The sequence below is a fragment of the Carassius auratus genome, chromosome 46, assembly GCF_003368295.1.
Source record: "Carassius auratus strain Wakin chromosome 46, ASM336829v1, whole genome shotgun sequence".
Lineage (NCBI taxonomy): Eukaryota > Metazoa > Chordata > Actinopteri > Cypriniformes > Cyprinidae > Carassius > Carassius auratus.
The window spans coordinates 9,863,303-9,884,776 of NC_039288.1; the positions used below are offsets into that span (position 1 = coordinate 9,863,303).

At 36.7% G+C, this 21,474-nt stretch overlaps 1 protein-coding gene across 6 annotated transcripts; it reads left to right on the forward strand.

The window, feature by feature from the left end:
* Positions 1-241: 241 nt before the first annotated feature.
* Positions 242-20,574, forward strand: LOC113064109 (serine/threonine-protein kinase ULK1-like). 6 transcript variants are annotated; one of them, XM_026234674.1, is made up of 29 exons: positions 242-488; positions 588-877; positions 1,296-1,388; positions 1,481-1,522; positions 4,584-4,616; positions 5,075-5,111; positions 6,242-6,415; positions 6,788-6,861; positions 6,942-7,043; positions 7,185-7,243; positions 7,337-7,419; positions 7,557-7,607; positions 8,858-8,946; positions 10,091-10,259; positions 10,396-10,456; positions 11,055-11,144; positions 11,544-11,678; positions 13,123-13,265; positions 13,396-13,473; positions 13,687-13,916; positions 14,748-14,878; positions 15,134-15,249; positions 15,534-15,656; positions 15,734-15,906; positions 16,000-16,178; positions 16,383-16,501; positions 17,756-17,913; positions 18,060-18,195; positions 18,279-20,574. In XM_026234674.1, the coding sequence occupies exons 2-29, from the start codon at positions 788-790 to the stop codon at positions 18,332-18,334; spliced, it is 3,024 nt and encodes a 1,007-aa protein (XP_026090459.1). In that variant the 5' UTR covers positions 242-488; positions 588-787; the 3' UTR covers positions 18,335-20,574. The 6 variants fall into 6 exon arrangements, with proteins under 6 accessions (XP_026090459.1, XP_026090457.1, XP_026090460.1 ...); XM_026234672.1 differs by having other exon boundaries at positions 604-877; XM_026234675.1 differs by having other exon boundaries at positions 604-877; positions 15,737-15,906.
* The last annotated feature ends 900 nt before the right edge of the window (positions 20,575-21,474 follow it).

Genomic DNA, 21,474 nt, shown 5'->3' on the forward strand with positions numbered 1-21,474 from the left:
TATTAAAACCGCTAAAGTGTTACTAATTTACTGTTAAAGTGAATTCCGTAAAAGTCCTGCATTTCAACAGTCAACCCATTGACAGAACAACCCGACTGCTTTACTAATATTAATACAAATACAAAATTATCAACGAAATTTCCATCTTATTCATGACACTTAGTTTCATGTTAGATTGCTTTGTTTATTTTCGTGTTACTGTGACGCGCCCGTGGCATCGCTTCCTTGACGTCAACACCGAGCCTGGTTGAAACAGTAGCGCGCATGCGCAGCGCTGCAGACCTCGACTAAATTAAGGTCTTTGTTGAGACTAATATACATTATACAAATCTTGCTCGAGCTTTTCAGATATCTCATGGATATTTGGTGAAAAGACAACCATGTTACATACAGTGGCGAGCCTGGTGTAACCACGAACGAAGGAGAGGATGTTAGCAGAGCTGACAACATCGGATGTACACAAACAAACCCATCGCTAGCGTTTTAAGGTAACGTCAGTATTTTTTTTTTTTTAGCGTAGCTCGATTTTATTTATTTACCAGATACGACAAGCCGACATGGGAAACTTTCATGATTAAAAGGAGTAGATCTCTTCACCTCCAGGATATCATGAAAAAGGAGAGGAGTATTTATTTGGAAAGGCTGCCCATGGCACGCAGAAGTGGGGTTCAACTTTCCAACAGCCTCGTCCAGACGGAGGAGAAGAGGGAAGCAGAAAGAGGATATTTGTGGGCCAGCTTTATTTCACATAAATAGTCAATCTGCAATATTTGGGATCAGGCGGGAGATGGAGACCGTTGGGAAATTCGAGTTCAGTAGGAAGGACCTTGTAGGACACGGTGCCTTCGCTGTGGTATTTAAAGGCAGACATCGAGAGGTGAGAAAATATAATAAAAAAATGTATATTGCATTGTTTCCGTCTGCATGCATTGGTGCCATTGTGTATTATATAAATATACTAGTTGCAGGACTGACATACCACCTTAAAGGCCTCGAGCACAACAGATGGAGGCTAGAATCAGACAGATGGAGGCTAGAATCAGAGATTAAATGTCCAGTCCAGTCCAGTAGTATTATTGGGCGATATGGAATCCATGAAAACCCATTACATAATTCATTCTCAAGCTTTAAATGTGTAATTTTTTCCTTTTTAGATATGACAGTTAATCAGAGATGGTGAAACGATAGATCTGACAATAGGCATGCACGGGCATGTCTATAATCAGATATGTTTTTAATACAGTATAGACTACAAGATGATTATGGTTAACAACTAAAGTCATTAAACGTTTCAGAAGCATGATTGGGAAGTTGCAGTCAAATGCATAAACAAGAAGAACTTGGCCAAATCTCAGACTCTTCTGGGGAAGGAGATCAAGATATTAAAGGTACTTTTTGTTTGTATTGGCAGTTTGTTGCATTTCCAGAACATAATAATAACACATTTGTGTGCATATGAATTCTCATTTGTTTTCTTTAGGAACTGAAACATGAGAACATTGTTGCATTGCATGACTTCCAGGTATGTTGATTTGTCCATGAAATTACTCTGCAGATATGAGAATGGACAGTTTTCAATGCAGTCATCTAGTGAAAGTGGTTACAACTGTACTCCTTCAAATGTATTAAATAAAAAATATTTTACTAGGTATTATGGGCTTAAAAGGTTCAAATATATGTTTTACCATCCCCAAGGCTGTTTCATGGCTTCCTTTGCATTGATTGGTTAAAAACAGTCACATGTTCTTCTGTTGACATGACATGTGCACTTGTTTTTAATAGCTCTGTTGCAGGGCATTGTGGGTATTGGAGTCTTGGTTACAAATTTACATCTTATTATATACTAAGGCCTAAAGATTACAAAGTTTATATTAATGTGTAATGCTGAGAACATAAAAGCCTTTCTTGCAACGTTGCAAGTGGAACCTGTGCAGCCAGACTGGAGAAATGGTTTCATTGAAATGTTGACATGTTTTTCAAACACTCTAGTTTTCGGTATTGGTCTGCCCTGGGGTCATCGTGAGGTCAGGAGTGTTTTTACTTTTGAAAGTAAAAGCCAGTGGGGGTACAATAGACATGCAAATTGTACCTCTAACCAGTTGCTAATGCTTCAAAAAATCTTCTTCAATACAGTGTTTGTTACTGACTTCTGAGCTGATGTCCATAGTAATTTGTTTGGCTATAGTTAATCCCTGTGTTATTAAATTAGATTTTAAAAAGTTATGAACATAATTATTTATATAAGTTCTTATTTAATAATTTTTATATGATTATTTAATAAGCCAAAGTTTAAAATAATTAATTTTAGAGATGCTTCAGCTCAAAATTTACCACCACACACTTCTCTGATCTGACCTCTTCTCACATCTCCTGGATAGTCACATTTCTTTCTGCTGTGGTGTTGACTGTCTGTGAATTGAATGGCATTAAAGTTCTTGCTCTGTGAGCTGCTTGCCCTCTTGCCACATGTGACAAACTTGTGCTTATTTGTGGAGGTTGAACCTTGCAAGAGTTAATCTGGACATCTTTTTCTTTCAAACACAGAAACAAGCTTTTGAGCAGAGCTGTTTTAGTGTACTGGGGCCATTTAGTTAGAAACATAATTACATTTAAAAATTAAAGTTCTTTATTGGCATCTATGGTTCTATGAAGAAAACCTTACTAACATCCATGGAAACTTCTTATTTAGATTTTTTAAATGTTCTTCAGACTGAGAAAAAAGTTGGTTCTTTTAAGAACTGTTCACTGAAAGGTTCTTTGGGGAACCAAAAATGGTTCTTCTATGGCAGGAATCCTCAAATCTGGACCTCGAGATCCACTTTCCTGCAGAGTTTAGTTCTAACCCTAATCAAACACACCTGAGCATGCTAATCAATGCCAATTAATGTCTTTGGGATCATTAGACAGGTGACTTTGATCAGGGTTGGAGCTAAACACTGCAGTGCATTGGACCTCCAGGGAAAGATTTGAGGAAGGGGGTTCCATGGCATTGCTGTAATAAACAACAACATTTGCAACCTTTATTTATAAAAATGTATAGATAACTGTGAAAGTTGGTTCTCAACTATCAACTATCAAGTGCAAAATATAAGGGTTGCGTTTGAAATGACCTGAGCAAAAAAGCAATTGTGTAAAAATAACAAAAACTCCTCTCCAGAACCAGTTTAGTATGGTCTCCACTGCCTCTGTGGTTAAATTCAACATAGCAGATCTCACTGGTCTGCTGTAATCATAAGCATAGCTCACTTTATCACCCACATAACCATCAATCATCTAGGCACCAAGTTGTCTGTGAGTGATGTTGAGGCTGTTGGACTTTCCCAACTGAATTGCCAAGCTCGTTCAAGCACTAGTTGTCATTAAACAGCAATGTTTGACATAGTTTCAGTCTGACTGCACATCCGGCAAGAGACTCTTCGTTGTCAGAAAGTAAAACTTCAGCAACGCTGAGTCAGCAGCATATGCTAGTCACGGATCAGTCGATTCGGCTGATTGGTTGAGGCGGACACCAGATAGGGGGAGGTCATCTGTTGCTAAGTGATGGGGTCATTCCAAGTGGGCTACTCTGTATTTTTTTCTATAGGCCTCTGGAAAATGACAGGATTATGGGGCCATAAAAGCTGACCTGAAAGCAAACGCAACCTGTCCTCTCTGATACTGATTGTCTGGATATATTGTCTGCTATTATAGTTTTGCAAGATGGCGGAACTACACGGAAGCCTCCGTCGACCTACCCGTCCCATGTATATAAAGATAATAAATTCTTCATTTACAAGGATTAGTTTAAACATTGGCATAGGTATTTGTACACCATTGAGGGCATATTTATGAATAAAAATATTGATTTTAGATAATAAAATACCTAAAAAGTTACTTATTGTCCCTTTAATCTTCATTAAGTTACTTTGTAATATTGTGATGACTAAATTAATTTGTAGCAAATTAAATTAATTTGCAAAAACTAATTGATTTTAGTTTTGTCTTAATAAAAAAAAAATCTTTCAATCTCTAATTTTGTTAGCAAAATAACATATCATTCTAATATTGTATTGGTTAACCTCTACTCAACTCATTGTTAAATTTTAACAGAAAACTTGTTATACACTCTAGCAACAACTCAACGTGCACTAAAACATGCTAGCATTATGGTTAGCATTTCTCATATTTAATGTTATCAGCAGTATCTGTACTCTCTTGTGTTTGATTGAGGTTCAGTGCCGTGCGCTGTGTGGCTGCCTTGAATAAAAATCTGTTGCACGATTGAACTTTAACATACAGTGCTAATGAAGCCTGTGACCTTTGCCCTCCCACTGGCCTTTATTAGCCCATTATGTCCCTGCGCAGAGAATACACACTCAATCCATTTGGGGATTAGTGTCAGCCCACCGCATTTACAGTGCACACAAATAAGCTGTTAAAACTGTTTCCAATGCCCTCTGTAAACATATTCCCACACAAGTCTCAGCATGATATGTTATGCATAGATCCTTTGAATATTCTTATTAAAGAAAATGAATTCATTTACTGTCTCGGCCACCTTTCTGTCCCGGTGCTGAATCTAATTACTCGTGTGTCTTTTCTAGGAAACTGCAAGCTCCGTGTACCTAGTGATGGAGGTAAGTGGCCCTGTTTTCCCAGTGTCTTTTGTTGTTGATCTTGTCTGTCTTTTATCTGGTAATGCCTGCAATTAGCCATATATTGAGGCCAGTGGAAGACAGCTGCACAACCTCCTTAGAGAGAAACAGACCTGAATTCAGGTTGTTTTGTGTGACACAGTGAGGATTTGTAAAGTTTTCCAGTTGCTATGAACCTCAGTGTCCTGCAGATGCCACACCACCATGTCAGTTTTCAGAAAAGCTCCATGGAAAGTGATTGGGGCCACTGGGAATCCCATCAGTGGTGCACAAAGGAAAATAAAGGCCCATCTTTACTGAGTGGCTCGTTTTAATATGCATCTGAATTGTCTCTCTCTGTGCAGTGAACCAAGCCCCATTCAGATGCAGGTTTTGTCATACAGCATTGTGTGGTGCTCTTTTTCATAATACAAAGATCAATGTTCTTTCTTTAACTGCAGTACTGCAATGGGGGAGATCTAGCTGACTACTTGCACTGTAAGTGGCACATTTCATTTATCATGCATTGACCCCTTTTTATTTTTTGCTGTAGATTTTCTGTACACCAGCCTCCTTTGTTAATTTACGTGTTCGCTCTTAATACATCATTTGTGTTTGACTGAAATAAATTCTGCTTTCACAGAGTAGGGTTGTGAAGATAATTAGATAATTGTGTAGGGTTTACGTGATGGAAAAAAAGTGATATCAGTTTATTTTAAAAGCTCAGGAAGTTAGGCCAGAAGAGTTTCGGGTGTGTATTTATGTAGATATGTTTTAAAAACCCATTTGAATTAATAATGAATTACTATGCGGCTCTTAGTTGATATGCATTGCACTTTGGAAGGATTGCCTTTGAATTTGCCTGTAAAACTGGTAACAAGTTGTTACATTGACTGTATATAGCATAAACAGTGCAGAGTCAAGGCCAGGTGATATAATATAAATCGTTATCTCTTTTTTTACTTTTTTGATGGTATGCTGTTTACGAATTTGAGCTGAAATGACTTAAATGTTAATGGATTTTTGTAAATGAGATTGACTTTTTAATGCAAGACATAAATTCATTAACAATCTAGTTTAATGTTAAGATACACTCAAATGTCAGGGGTCAGTAAGATTTAAAAAAAAAATACATTTATATTTTTATTCAGCAAAGATACATTGAATTAAATTGATCAAAAGTGATAGTAAAGACTTTAAACATGTGTTGTTCTTTTGAACTTTCTGTTCATACCATGAATACCATTTAATAATAATAACAAATGTTTTTTGAGCATCAGTTATATAGCTTAAAGTTATAGCTGCTGAAAATTCAGCTTCGCTAGTACAGAAATAAAGTACTTTTTAAAATATAATACAATAGAAAACTTTAAATTGTTTTAACAGTTTGAATTTTTTTTTTTTTTTTTTTTTTTTTTTTTACAAATAAATGCCTTGGTGAGCATAAGTAGTTTTATTTCCCACAGTGTTTTTTCACCAAACATTAAAAAGACATTTAATCATTTAAATTTATGTGTACCAAATGGAAATTAGTAAATAATTAAATCTTCATAAATATATTTTAAACATTTGATGGCTATATGTTGCCCAGCCCCGGTGAAATCATCTTTACTCTAATGCTGTTTTAGCTAAGGGCACTTTAAGTGAAGACACCATCCGAGTATTCCTGCAGCAGATCACAGGGGCCATGAGGGTCCTTCAGGCCAAAGGGATCATCCACAGAGACCTGAAACCACAGAACATCCTGTTGTCCCATCCTGCAGGCCGAAAGTCCCACTCCAACAACACCTGCATTAAGATAGGTGTGGCCATCTGTTGTATTGTTTTTGCATCAAAGCATTAGAAACTCTAGATTCCACATTCATATATTCAAGGAGTTCTGGCATGTGCAGACCAAGCCTGTTTTGTAACCTTCTAGATGCATTATGCTTGAGGATTTGACTTTAAATGGCCTCTAAATCTATCTCAGATTGACTGACAAACTTGTCTGCAAACTGAATGGCTTAAGGCCAGTGATTACATTGTTCAGTGATATGAAAATATATCCCTGTAATAAAACAATATATTGACTTCTAAAATCACTCATTATAAACCACTCGAAAACTCATTTGCCATTACCCAGAGTGCATTGCTTCACCAGCACCGATTCTAAGATCTTATTTCGATCTCCTCAGCTGACTTTGGCTTCGCACGGTACCTCCAGAACAACATGATGGCCGCCACACTCTGTGGGTCCCCCATGTACATGGTATGAATTGTACAGTTCCTTCTCAGACTTTACATACATATGCATGATTGTGATTCTAACCCTGAAATGCCATTCACCAGGCACCTGAGGTTATCATGTCACAGAACTACGACGCCAAGGCTGACCTGTGGAGTATAGGGACCATTGTGTTTCAGTGCCTGACTGGGAAGGCTCCATTTCAGGTGTGTACCATTCTGGCACTTCGACTTAATTAGACATTTTTAAGTGTGAGATATGATTAGGAACTTTGTCCTGCCATTAGGAATTTCTTTTTTTTTTTTGTGCTATGTTAATTTTGTTATGATTGTCCGTCCATCCATCAGGCCAGCAGTCCCCAGGACCTCCGATTGTTTTATGAGAAAAATAAAACTCTTAGCCCGAAGTAAGTGCATCTCTTATTGAGTCTAATAGCTAATAATACTATTCTGCTACACCATGTGTAAAAGTCGCTCTCTTTCCTGCTCTCTCTCTACAGCATTCCCAGAGAAACTTCCAGCCATCTCAGACAGCTGCTGCTTGGCCTCCTGCAGAGAAATCATAAGGACCGTATGGACTTTGGTCAGTATCCTGAGTGTCTATGCCCACTAGATGATAAGGCAGTGTTTGTTATTTAGAAGTTTAGTTTTGGCAATGACTTTCATTAATTCATTGTGCAATCTTTTTAAGCTGATTGTGAAATCTTTGTGTTTTTGTAGATGAATTTTTCAGACACCCTTTCTTGGAGGCAAGCTCCTCTATGAAGAAGTGTGAGTTATTGCACTGCCCTTTAAAACAATGTTCTGACTTATTATTATTTATAATATATTTAAGCTATTTTATTTTCTATCAGGTTAGCATTCTTGCTACTGAAATTTGGTGTAATACCCTGACTCTGTTCTATCAATAAATATTAAAAAACATCCAAATTAAACTGACAAAGAGTAATACAATAAGAAATATATATATAACAATTGCGACATAAAATAATGATAAAGGCCACGCACGGAAGGTGCTGTTGCCCCTCTATTGCATCCATTATTTTTCTCCGTCGTATTATTTTTCCCCAGTGGGAGTCTATGGGAGCCCTATGAACTGTTAATAGGAAAATGATGAAATTTGGCACACTTGTGGTGATGGCCATTAATAGTGAAATTACCAACTTTGGGGCCCCAAGGACCAACTTTATAATGCCACCACTGGTTCAAAAATGTACTTTTCCCCTTTGCTTTGAAACTTAGCACACCTGAGTTCTCATGCTGTTCACATTCAATAGCTTAAAAGTACAATAGCAAAAAAGTACAGTATTCTGTTTATTTTTTATTTTTTCACTACTCCTTCAAAATGTACATTTCTTGAAATTCTTATGAAAATTGGCTCAGATGATCTTCAGACAGAGCCGCACAGAAATGACTGAACAGAATATTGATATTCATCTTTGTAGCACATAACATGTGGCACACTTATATACAAAATCTTAAGAGTTTTTTGTGCTTTTGATATGCACATTGTGGAGCTTTTGACCATTCTGTTTAATGTGCATATAAGTGCTTGTAGTGGCTTGCTGCACCTTCAGTGCTTGGCCCCGAATTGCTGCTTGCAGCTATATTTTCTTACAGTATCTCTTATAACATGGTTGAATGACTGAGAAAAAAAAAACGTTTGCAATTTGTGTAACTGTTGAGAACATGAAATGAGATCCCACCACGCTGTAAAAGGGTCCGCATGGTGTTTTGGTTATTTGTTTATTTATTTATTGGGTTACAAAATGTGGGACATTTCTAAATCTAAAATCCATTTAATTAAAATTAGGTCATGTTATTTTTTACTACAATGATTTGAATATAAACTACGTAGATGTTGAAATGATGACACTACATGATTGTTATTGTAGGATAGAGTTGAGAAGGTTGAGAAGATCCGCTTAAAGTCATCGGACATCATAGTGTACTCTATATATGGAACGTACCCTCCATCTTAAAGTATATTATATGTGTGCATGTCTGTGTATTCTTCACAGCTGCTCCAGTGACTGTGACTTGCTTTCCCAACTCGGCCTCTGCAAGCTCATGCAGCAGTTCATCAACTTCACACCTGGCCTCTCCTCCTGTAAGTGTGTGTCTGTTCATGTCCAAGTAATTCTTTTGTAAAATAAATTTTGGATCATTGCACAGATAAGTGCTGGAGTCTCAGGAGTTTTTGTCCCATCAAGAAAGATAAATAAGCACAGCAGCCAGCTGCCTTCTCAAACAAAGATGCACTCTCTTAACATTTTATGGTGGCTTGTAACACTAATCAGTGGTAGGAGCCATCTTAATCAGCTCTGTATTTTGTGGTTTTTATGGGTCTCATGGTATCAGAATGCTGTATAAAGTCGGTGCTTTAGAAGAAAAGAAATAATACTGTCACTTTTCCATTACTATTGTTCAAAAGTTTAGGGTGAGGAAAGTTTTTTTTGTTTTTTATTTATTTTTTTTATCTCACCAAGGCTGCATTTATTTGATCAAAAATACAGTAAAACAATAATATTGGGAACTTTTATTACAATTTCAACTTTTTTGCTTAATATTTTTGTAGAAACCATGATACCATTTTTTCCAGATTTTTTTTTTGTTGGATGGAAAGAAAGTTCAAAAGAACAGCATTTATTTGAAATGTGTTTTATTTTATTTATTTATTGATAACAATTTCATGTTAATTTCAGTTATCAATTTAAGTAGTAATTCAAAACATTTTCATAGTTTTTCAAAAAAAAAAAATCCATAAAGAAGAATACATTATATTTAAGTATATTCCATTAAATGTAGTGTAATTGTTATTATTATTCTTTTTTTTATATATATATCTGCTGTGTCAAATGTCTTTATCGGGTCTTTTTTTTAAATATATTTTAGTCTTTTAAAAAGTTACATTCACTATGTAACTAATCCTCACTATGTAATTAGGGGAAGTCGTGGCCTAGTGGTTAGAGAGTTTGACTCCTAACCCTAAGGTTGTGGGTTTATTTTAGTCTTTCGTGCCGGCAATACCACGACTGAGGTGACCTTGTGCAAGGCACCGAACCCCCAACTGCTCCCCAGGCACCGCAGCATAAATGGCAGCCCAATGCTGTGTGTGTGTGTGTGTGTGTGTGTGTGTGTGTGCACTTTGGATTGGGTTAAATGCAGAGCACGAATTCTGAGTATGGGTCACCATACTTGGCTGTATGTCTAGTCACTCACTCTCAGGACTCATCCACTTTTATATTTTGTAGCAATCCCTTGCAGAGATCCAGCAGGTCCGTGCAAAGGCATTAGCGTCCCCTACCCAGGATTCTCCAGGATACCTGCTGAAGGACTCTGGAGGTGGCGGAGGTGGCAGCAGTAGCAAGAACTCGTCCTGTGACACTGATGATTTTGTCATGGTTCCAGCTCATTTCCCCAGTAAGCCTGCAAGAACTTTGTCCTGCCGGCTATTTTATTGCCTTTCCTTCTCCTCAATTAAGAAACATTGTGACTGTCCTGTTAAAGTGGAATGCTGGGTATTTATCATCTGTTTTCCCTCTGTCTGTCTTTTTAGGTGAGCTTACTTGTGACATGCCAACAGGAAAGGTTCTCCAAGACAGTTTGATGTATTGTGGGTAAGAGCTCACTTTAACAGTTTACAGGGGGAAAAAATCTGATTTGTTTACAGACAATAAAAAATCGGTTTCCTACTTGACTATAAAAGTTAATCTGTCATTTGCATACAAGTCAAAAGTTTATTATGACAAAAGCATAGGCAAGGTTATGGGTTTGATTCCTAAGGACAGACATGTTAATACAAAAGCCACTTCCAGTTTCATAAATGTAGATGTTAACTATAAAAATACCTACAATTTGCACTGCTGTGGTGCTCATGTAGCTGAAGCAGATTTGAACCAGGCTTGCAACATGATTCTCCAGAAATCATTGTAATATGCTCATTTGGTTCTCAAAAACTTTATTATTCATGCTGAAAACAGCTGTGCTGATAAATATTTTTGTTTAAACCACATGTTTTTTCAGGATGTTTTGATGAATAGAAAGTTCTAAAGAACAGTATTTATTTTAAATAACGTAGATTAAAATTGTAAAGGCTGTGTGCTCTTTACAGCTTGCATAATTACAATTGCAGTTTGATAAGGTTAAATGGGATACGTTTCCCCAACAGTGCATGAGTCCACTGTTATAACTTTCTCCATCTCTTTCATGCTTTAGGAGTTCTCTTCTGGCATCTGGAGGTCAGTGCAGTCAAGGAAAAACCCCGCCACGCTCTCCCTCCTACAGCAGTACCCCAGGACCTAGTGGGTAAGATCACAGCCAGACGAATGTACGGCACTAAAAAATGACTAACAAAATGACCTTTTTCATGTTTTTTATTTTATATGTATGTATTTGGTTTCTGGGTCAGTGAAGTTCAAGGCCTTTGCCACAAAGGATATGTTGTAGATCGGCATGAGGATTGCATCTATGATGAGCACAGATTGTCCTGTTCTCCTTCATTATTAAATATGGCACATGAAACCCAAAGCCACACACAACATGCAGCCTCTGCTTCTGCCTGTTTCATGGTTCCCATCCCATCCAGAAATGTCCTTTGAGATTTGAAAGGATTTTATTTCATTGATCGGGTGCTGAAAGATTCCCGTCAGTCTTAATTGCTCCATATCTTTTACTCGCGTCTTTTTATTCCCGCCTCATTCTCAGCAGGCCGAGTGAGTTTTCTGGGAGTAACTTCGGCAACCATGGGCAGTCTGTACCCATTCCAGTCCCCACACAGATTCACAACTACCAGCGCATGGAGCAAAACCTCCAGTTCCCAGGTCAAGAGGGCTCTCCACAGTGAGTGAAAGCATATTCTTAATATCTCCTCCTTGAAATTCAAGAATTGGCTTTTTAATTCACTTAGCCATGCTCCACAGGAAGTTAAAAATGAATTTGATTTGGAATGGCAAGCAGAGACATTTACTGAATTTTAATTCAAAGAAGGACAACACATTTGAACAACAGAGACAAGTTTTGCAGCAAAACCTAAATAACTGCATCATTTATGCTTTCATAGGGCTCGGAGATAAATGATAACTATCACCCAACCTTATGAAAGCCAACCCAATTATCCATACATAATTTACCTCAAAACAATAAAAGGAGTTCGTTATAATGTTCATGCGCCAAACAGTGCAACAGATTAAGCTATAGCGTTAGTGCATTTATAACAAATGTATTTAGACAATAAACATGTTACATTTTTACCATGTGTATTTATGTGCTATATATGTGTGGTTTTAACTGTGGTTATCTTGAATTAAAAGTATGCTACTATGGAAGACCAGTGATTAATATTAGTAAAACGGTCAGCATAATTACATTTCACCATATAAAAATGAGGTTATTACAATTTTTGCAAACATAAATTTACATGTGGATCCCAACTGTGAGTGGCTTTTAATCTCCACTTTTATGCCATTGGGCGCCGATCAGACTTGAGAGCTGGTTAATGACATCACAGGAACTAGGAAGGTGGAAGTAAAGAAGAAGAGAGACTCTGGGAAATAATAATAATAAAAAGAGACAATAACACAAGCTTATTTCAAATGTACATTTCTAAGAGAAAAAAATAAATAATGTTATTCATATTCAGCCCGCACTGCAAACTGTGCTGAAGATACGCATCATCAATTTAGGCAACACAAACCTGTTTCATGTTTTGAAACAATATCACTCAGAAGAACAAGCAGAAACTAAGAAATACATTTTTTTGCTAAGATATTTATTTTTGTTAAGGATAATTGACTGGAAAAATGTAAAGAATTCAAAAACCTGAAGTGTTTGTCATGTTCTGACCATAAAAAGTAGTTTAATTTAATTAATGGTCTGGTTTCTACAACTTACAGTGCCTTGAAAGAAACTTAAAAGAACTAAAGAAATTGAATAATTCAAATGTATTATTGGCTAATTCTAATTTATATTGAAGTAAATAATTTGGGAAAGTATTGTTCTAACATAGTCTATAAAATGGAAGGTAATTTATTAAACATAATTAAATACAATTTTCTGCAGTTTTCTTTTTTTGTATAATAACAGAAAAAATAAAGTACAAAAATATATATATAAAAAATGTATTATTAAAAATTACAAATAAAGTAGTACATGAATTTCTTCTTTTACATAAATTCTTATTTGAATTGTCTTGTATCTACATTTTCATTGAATTTTTATTCAGTTCAATTGGAATTTAAAGGCATTTATTTTTCTTTCCTTCCTTCTGTCTTTTTTTCTTTCGCAGGTCTGGCACGGTCCAGAGGTGTGGTAGCGGGAGTTTTCTGGCCTGTGGAAGGACCGGGCCTTCTCCTCCTCAGTCTGGTTCTGCTCTCACTTCCCGCAGGCTGTCTACAGGAGGCACAAAACCCTTCCAGCTCTCTCCACAGGGTAAGTGCCGCTTTGTTCTGCCCAAATCCCTAGTCATGCCACTGTAGCTAAAGATGATTGAAGAATCCTTGTGTTTCTAAATGAACTCTGGCTCTCTCTCTCCTTCTCTGCTTTGCTTTGGTCTCAAAAGTGGGCACAATTCCTGAGTTGCCAGGCCAAGTTTGCCCAGTGAGTGCAGAAACGAGTCACAGGGGCTCTCGGGGTGGAGGTAAAATCATTCTTCATCCGTTTCCATAGGTTTTTTTTTCCTTTTTTTTTCTAGTGGGACATCAGTATTTCATAGCCCAATTAATTTACCTTTTGTAAATGTTGCATGTCAAGAAAGCTGGGAAACAATGCTTTCCTCTTTTCCCAGATTGTGAATGTTGAATTCGTTTTTATTTAGATCCCTCTTGAACTCTTCCTGTCTGTATCTGCTTAGAAACCAAGGCTCGGCCACAGCAGCAGGGTCTGGGCACTCGGCTCAACAGCGCCCCCTGTTTGCTGGAGGCGGCTGGTGGGTGCAGACAGAAGATCAGAAAGCAGCATTCAGACCCAGTGGTGGCCCCTCAGGGAAACGTGATGCCCTGTAGGACCCTGCACTCCTCACCCAGGCTCAGTGAACTTATGCAACGCAACCCCCTACCAACCATCCTGGGTTCTCCTTCCAGAGTAAGATTTCATTCTGTCTATTTGTATGTTCATGAGCTCTGTCTAAACTGTCTATATCAGCATGAGAGCAGATGTTTTATATATATGTTTATGTCTTTGATTTCGCAAAACCTTTCGGCGAGTGAAAAATCGGGCTAAAACTGTACAGTATGAACTCGGCATTATGCTTACTAAGACCCCGATCAGACAGAACGTGTTTTTTGCAGTGAGAGGCACCTTTTTTAAATGTATTTCTACTGGCAGTGAGCATTTATGTGCCCTGTGCGCTTCGTGTTTTAGCCGCCTGCTGTGTCTCATGTTTTTTGGTAAAAAAAAAAAAAAAGGGAAAAAGAAAAGCACCATCATTCTTTCTTTTTTTTCTTGTCCAATCGAATGAATGGAGAGGTGGGCCTTCTGTTGGGCTGACAAAAGTTTGCTGGAGCTTGGACACTGAAACCAACCAAGTGGCAGCCTCCCGCTCTCTCTTGTGAAGCCTATACGGAAGTGACTTAAACAGTCATTCGTCAACTGGCCGCAAGAGGGAGACATTCCCATAGACTCCCCATGTTTAAATGCCTAACTTTACAGCATAAAAAAAAACGTTTACAGCCTGGTGCAAAAAACGATTTAGGTTTATAAAGCTAATTTTGCCCTTCATGACAACTATGAGGGGGGTCAATTTTTTTATAACTCATCCGTTTAAATTATATTAAGCCTTAAAGTTATGCATAATTAAGGGCATGGCCACTTGAGTGACAGGTGGATTTTTTTTTTTTTTGAATGCTGGTGTGAGTTCTGTCTGATAAATGCGAACAAATAATGTAAAAATATAATTTCCTTTCTCCATCCCAGGCCATGCCACCATTTGAGTTTCCCAGGCCCCCAAGTTCCCCAAACATGGTCACATTTCTGACCCACCAGGGCCTCAGACCAGCTCAGGGAGAGGCTAGTTACCAGCCTGAAGAGAAGAAAGGCTTTGGGAGGTATGTGAAGAAGAATTGAATGTTTTTTTTTTTTTGCTCCTCTTAAAACCCCAGAAATCTGTTTTCGCTTAAGAACCTCTTAAGTTACAATGACGCTCTTCAAAAAGCTGGTCAGTTCTCTTAGTTTTGAAATAGAGCCCCGGATTCAAGCTGATACAACCACCCCTGTCCTGTACATTCCTTCTTGCTTTTATTTTTTCTCCTCTTTTGCTTTCTCTTTTATAATCTTCTTCACTCTTTTTCTTGTCGGGGCAGGTCTCAGAGTGTAGGCCGCCTATCTGATGTGTTGCTGATGGCGGCGTTTGGGGGGCAGAGAGGAGAACGAGGCAGCATGGACAATCTCAATTCTGACAGAGCCATAGACATCACAGGTGAGTTCATTTGACAGTTGTATTAATTGGATCAATATATAACATAACTCTTTATTGTTATTTTTTAGAATGTAATCACAGAAATACATTTAAAGCTGATTTGTTTATCAGTCATAACTTCAGTCTTCAGTGTCACATGATTCTTCAGAATTCTAATAGGTTGATTTGGGGTTCAAAAAACATTTCTTATTATCAATGTTGAAAACAGTTGTTATTTTAAAATGTTATTTTTAATGTGAAGTTATATACAGTTTTCACAAAAACTCTTGTTTTTCTGCTCACAGCACCACCTGGTGGTGGAGGCTTCGTGGTGGGCTCGGGTAGCCCTGCTCGAGTGGTGTTCACCGTGGGTTCTCCTCCCAGTGGAGGAACACCTCCTCAGAGTTGTCGCTCAAGGAAGTTCTCAGGTGAATTATTTTGTATTATTATTATGAACTTTGATCCTTCTAGGTAGCACTGACCTGAACCCCTCTGTGTGTCACAGCAGGCTCTTCAAGCTCCATTAGTCCAGTAGGGTCGCTCACCAGCCGCTACCCACAAACAGGCATTTGCATGGACGGCTATGAGGGGTCCTCAAGTCCCCGCTATGGTTTCACTGATCCCATCTCAGCAGTGACTTTTGAAGCCCCTGAACTACCAGAGGAGACCCTAATGGAGGTTAGCACCAAAATGCGGCATTGCTTTTTGATAGATAGTCAAGTTAGCAAGTTTATGTTTGAGTCGAATGCCCCACTTCTCTCTCCACCACAGCAAGAACACACAGAGACTCTGCGCAGGCTTCGGTTCATGCTGGACTTCGCCCGCTGTGTGGTGGAGGTGGCAGGAGCCCGGGGTGGAGAGGCTGCCCAGGCCGACCTCTCTTCCACCAGCCTGCTCCAGCAGCAGAGCTTGGTTGCCGACCAGATCAGCTCTCTGAGTCGAGAGTGGAGGTGAGGAGACATCTGCTCATTGCTAATCTCTCCAGCAAAGGATCACAGATGCTGTTTAATATACACATGTTGACAGCAGGACAGTGTCATTAGTGTTGTATAATAACCAGCAACTTTAAAGTCCACTAAAACCGAAATAAAAAGGTCTATAGTCAGGTTCTGTGTTGAGTGGTGTTAAATATGTGTGCATTTATTTTGTATCAGTTATGCAGAACAGTTGGTGCTTTACATGAAGATCGCAGAGCTTCTGTCATCTTCATTACACACAGCCATGGAAGGCATCAAGCAGGGAAAACTCTACCCCTCAACCACCGTCAAACAAGGTCAACACTTCAGACACACTTTCTTCTCACCACGATCGTATAGCACAACAGTTACCATCCATAATTCCCATGTATTTACGCAACAGGCATCAAAAATGTATAGAAAAATATTTTAAAGTATTTGTAAAAAAAAACAAATAAATAAAAATTATACATATATATATATATATATATATATATATATATATATATATATATATATATATATATATATATATATATATATATATATATATATATATATATATATAGTAATTATTTATAATATAATAATGATTTTATAATAATAAAATATGTAAGATTTAATCTATTATTATATTTATACTATTATTGTTTTAAAATCATTAAAATCTGAATATTTATATTTTTCCCGTAAAACTCTTGATGATAATTCCTTTAATACAGGTACAATGTAATATATTTAAGAAATTAAAGTTAAACAAAAAATATGATGTTTATCGCAAAATATTTAAATGTATAGACATTTGAAGGTATAGGGCAAGCATTCCCAAACTTTTTTTGTCAGCTGAACCCCTTTAACCTAAAATATTTACTTCAAGTTATCTCCGAGGTTTTAAGTTAATATTTAAACAATATGCAGCACATTTGCATGTTAACGGTTCTCTGACAATAGTTAATGTACACATGATATGCAGGTAAGCAAATAAAATGTTTGTTTACTTTTTTAGTAGGTGTTTATCTGATGTGTTTGTTTTAATATTACATTATTATATATATTATTTTACATCATCATTTTTTTTAACATTATAACTATAATTCACTTAATTATGAAGCCGAGTTTGGGAAAACCTGGTGTAGAGAGAATGACCCAGAGTGCTTTATGGGATTAAGATATATTTATACCGTATTTTCCGGACTATAAGTCGCACTTTTTTTCATAGTTTGGCTGGTCCTGCGACTTATAGTCAGGTGCAACTTATTTATCAAAATAAAATTAATTTGACATGAACTGAGAGAAGAAAACTTTACCGTCTCCAGCCGCGATAGGGCGCTCTATGCTTCTCAGTTCTCCTGCAGTCTACACTGAAGACATAGAGCGCCCTCTCGTGGCTGTAGACGGTAATGTTTTCTTTTGGTTCTTGGTTTTAAATAAATGCGACTTATAGTCCAGTACGACTTATATATGTTTTCTTCTTTGTCATGACGTATTTTTGGACTGATGCGACTTATACTCCGGTGCGACTTATAGTCTGAAAAATATGGTAACTTTTTTTTTTTTTTTTTTTTTTTCAGTGGTCAGAAGGCTGAATGACTTGTATAAGTCCAGTGTGATGTCCTGCCGTTCTCTGAGTGCTCAACTGGAGCGATTCTTCTCCCGTAAACACAAACTCATGGACCACATCAACAGCATCACCGCAGAGAAGCTCCTCTTTAGCCACTCGGTACAGATGGTAAATAACAACAATATCAGGAATCTTTGACATTGTGACTTCCAGGCTTTTATACTCGGCTGTAAAATCACTTTGTATATATGTATGTTTTATTCAACAAATTTTAGTTTATAAAAATTTATTTAGGATGTGCCCTGGTCTTACAGGTACAGGCGGCTGCTCTAGATGAGATGTTTCATCAGGGAGAAGTATCGGTTCAGCGTTACCATAAGGCCTTGCTGCTCATGGAGGGTCTGTGTCTCCTCCTCACAGAACAGGCTGACATCCTCAGCATTAACAAGTGTGAGTAATACGGTAGCACGTTTTCTCATTTAAGATTCTCTTTTTAAGATCATTTACGTAACCAGTGTGATGTTTACCTACAGGTAAGCAATGCATCGAACGCCGTCTTGCCGCCTTGCAGTCGGGTCTCTGTGTGTAAAGCCTCTCCACCACGCTGCCGTTACACCGCCAAGATTCCCGTTCCTCCCTTGAGCAGCTTTCTCCATCTTTTTCGTCTCCAGCTTTCTAAAGCGCAGTGGAGGAGAGAACGGCCCTCTTATTGGACCAAGTTATTGACAGCTGATGACGTAATAGTGGAGAGATGCAAAGTTGTGTTGCCACTTTACAAAGTCGTAGGCACAGAAGGACAGAATAATACCTGTGTCTGTAATCAAGATGAAACCTGTTTCCACAATTATTCTCTCACCGAGTTTAAAGTGTAGTAGAAACATGTTTCTCTGTGCACATGCTGGCTCAAATAGGCTTGGTTGCACGTTATAAATGGGTTGTGCAATCTGAATTAATCGTAGATGACGTTTATCCATCTCAGAACATCAGTTTCTTATTTTTTCCTTAGTTTGTAGTCAGAGATCTGCACATTCACTACGTAAGCTAGCAGAGAGACATTAGGAAACACTTTTAAGATTATTACTAGTGATTTAATAGTGCATTTAGGCATGATTTGAAGTTGAAGTCATTTTGGTTGGTTGGTTACATAAGAGGCCCAAGTACTCCCTCACTGGGGAGATTAATCAGAAATTCAGTGACCAAATTACAAGCCATTCAAAAACAATAAAAGTAATGTTGCCAGTTATTTAAAAGACATTCTCATTGTTTCACTGGAAGCAACTGTATAAAGCCAGCGATATCATTTGTAGCACTTTAATGAATGTTTACCAAGAAAGACCATGTGCGATCCCTTTTTTCTCCTTTAAAATGTCTAGGAAATGAATACTGTGTGCGGTGTTTAGACATCTCTTACGACCTGTTCAGTTCCTTCTGTTTAAAATAGCTATTATTGTGTTTGGCAATCATTTGTCTGAATGTAGTTTGGCTTTTTTAAGTTAGTCACATTAGGGCAAGACATAAAGTTCCTGTGCCACCACAGAGAATTTTAGCTATTATTTGGTCCAAATATTATGCCAAAAAAAGGTCTTTAGTAGTGCATTTCCTAGTTTAGATAACGGTGGTATTACTGTTGGCCCGCTCAATATTAGGTTGGCATTGTTGTTGGCATCAAAAATGACAGAATTGAAAAGGAACTCTTGATTATACCTCTTATTGGAATCATATGTGTGCCCTGATGACCAGTCCTGCTCCTGATTTCCATCTAGATTAAACTGAGAATTTAATGCCCATTTTTAGTGTTTGTTCTAAGGACAGAATGTACTTCCTTTTGGGTCGTGCATGCATAGTTGTTCATGTGAGCTGTGTATAATCTAAAGCAGGTATATAAAAGACAGGTCTTAAGATAGTAGTCAAATCTAGCTTGCACTGTTTGAGGACTTTTTTTTTTTTTTTTTTTTTTTAGGTAAGACATTCAAAATCATGTGTGATCACATTTCCTTACTTTCTTTCTGTGTAGAGTTACACATTGTGGTTTTTAGCCTTATTTCGACTGTGTTGTATATGAACCGCGTGTTTATGTGCTGAATATATTTAAAACATTTTTAAAATGTGCCTTTGAAGAAAAAAGCAAAAACCTAAACACTGAAAAAAAAAATATTTTGCTCTGTTGAATTTCCTTTCTTTTTGTACATTGTCAGTATGGAGTGAGTGAGTGTTTTGACTGGGTTGAGATGCAGTGGGATTGATTAAGTTTTGCTTCACTTTTTTATGTGCATGTGAATGTATTTGTGTGTTCAGGTATCGTACATACTAGTTTGCTTTGAATAAACTGAAGTGCGGTGTCATGATAGTGAGACTTAAGCTCCGGAGCTTCCAAAGGCCAGTTGCCATCAGAGTAACATGCATTTTTCATACCAGTTAAATTGCAATTTTAACACCTTTGTTAAAATACTAATAGATTTTTTTTCTCTTTCTCTCTCTGTCTGGACAATTTGAGGATTATGCTGTATTACGATATAAAGTGAAGTGACATTCAGCCAAGTATGGTGACCCATACTCAGAATTTGTTTTCATATTTCATATTTTCCCCATTCAGTGTATTTGTTGTGCTTTTTTAACTGCATAAAATAAAAATCCATCAAATGTTAATCGTCGCCTAAATGGCTATCCACTGCAACACTTTAAATCACTATGTTTGGTCATCTGACTTGAGCATCACTTTATCATTGATCTGCAGACACTAAAACTTGCAATATGTGAGCTCAGCAGTTCTGTATCTGACGTCCTCATATTGTTCACCAGTAATAAAGACACACATCTGTTTTATCTTGATCTCTCAGTATCATGTGTACATTTAGATTGTAAATTATCGCTTTAAAACTTGTACATTTAACAAACACATTGAGATTTGCTTTACGTCACCCTCTCCCCACCAAAGATATGAACGTTCCAAATTGTGACTGTTGTTAAACATTTACAGTTGTTTGTTCTTTAAAAAGTCCTGTACACACTCTTTCGTGTCTATATAATATGTAACTTTTTGCTTTAAACAGTACAGCACCAATAAAAGAGAACTGAAATAAATGGCCTAATTTTTGGTTTTAAACTCCCTTTACCTTTAAGGCTTTGGGAGAATGGAATGTTGTCTGTGATCAGTAGTCTGATAAATATTTAAAATAGATTTTTTTATTTATTATTAACAGTTTATATAAGAATTTTACATTTATATTTTTCATTTAGATGTATTTGTTATTAATTTCTATGTTACATTTCATACATTTTAATTGAATAAATAATATATGTATCATTTTAACATATATATAACATATAATTTATATTTTAAATATTAAATATATTAAAATCATTAAATTGTTGTTAAATAACTAAAGTATTTAAATATGATTAAATGATTACTATATATATATATATATATATATATATATATATATATATATATATATATATATATATATATAATTGTAATTATGTAAAATGAATATATGTATTAATATGATTAACTGTAAATCAGGGTTATTATAATCAACTACAACAAACTGAAATAAAAACCATAAACAAAAATTCCTTAAAATAACAAACTGAATTAAATCAAAGTTAATGCAAACTATATAGACATAAAAAAATTAGAAAACACGACAAAATTACTTAAACCTTGACTAAAATAAAAATGTTAAATATAAAAATAAACACTCAAATTATTTCTGATTTAATATA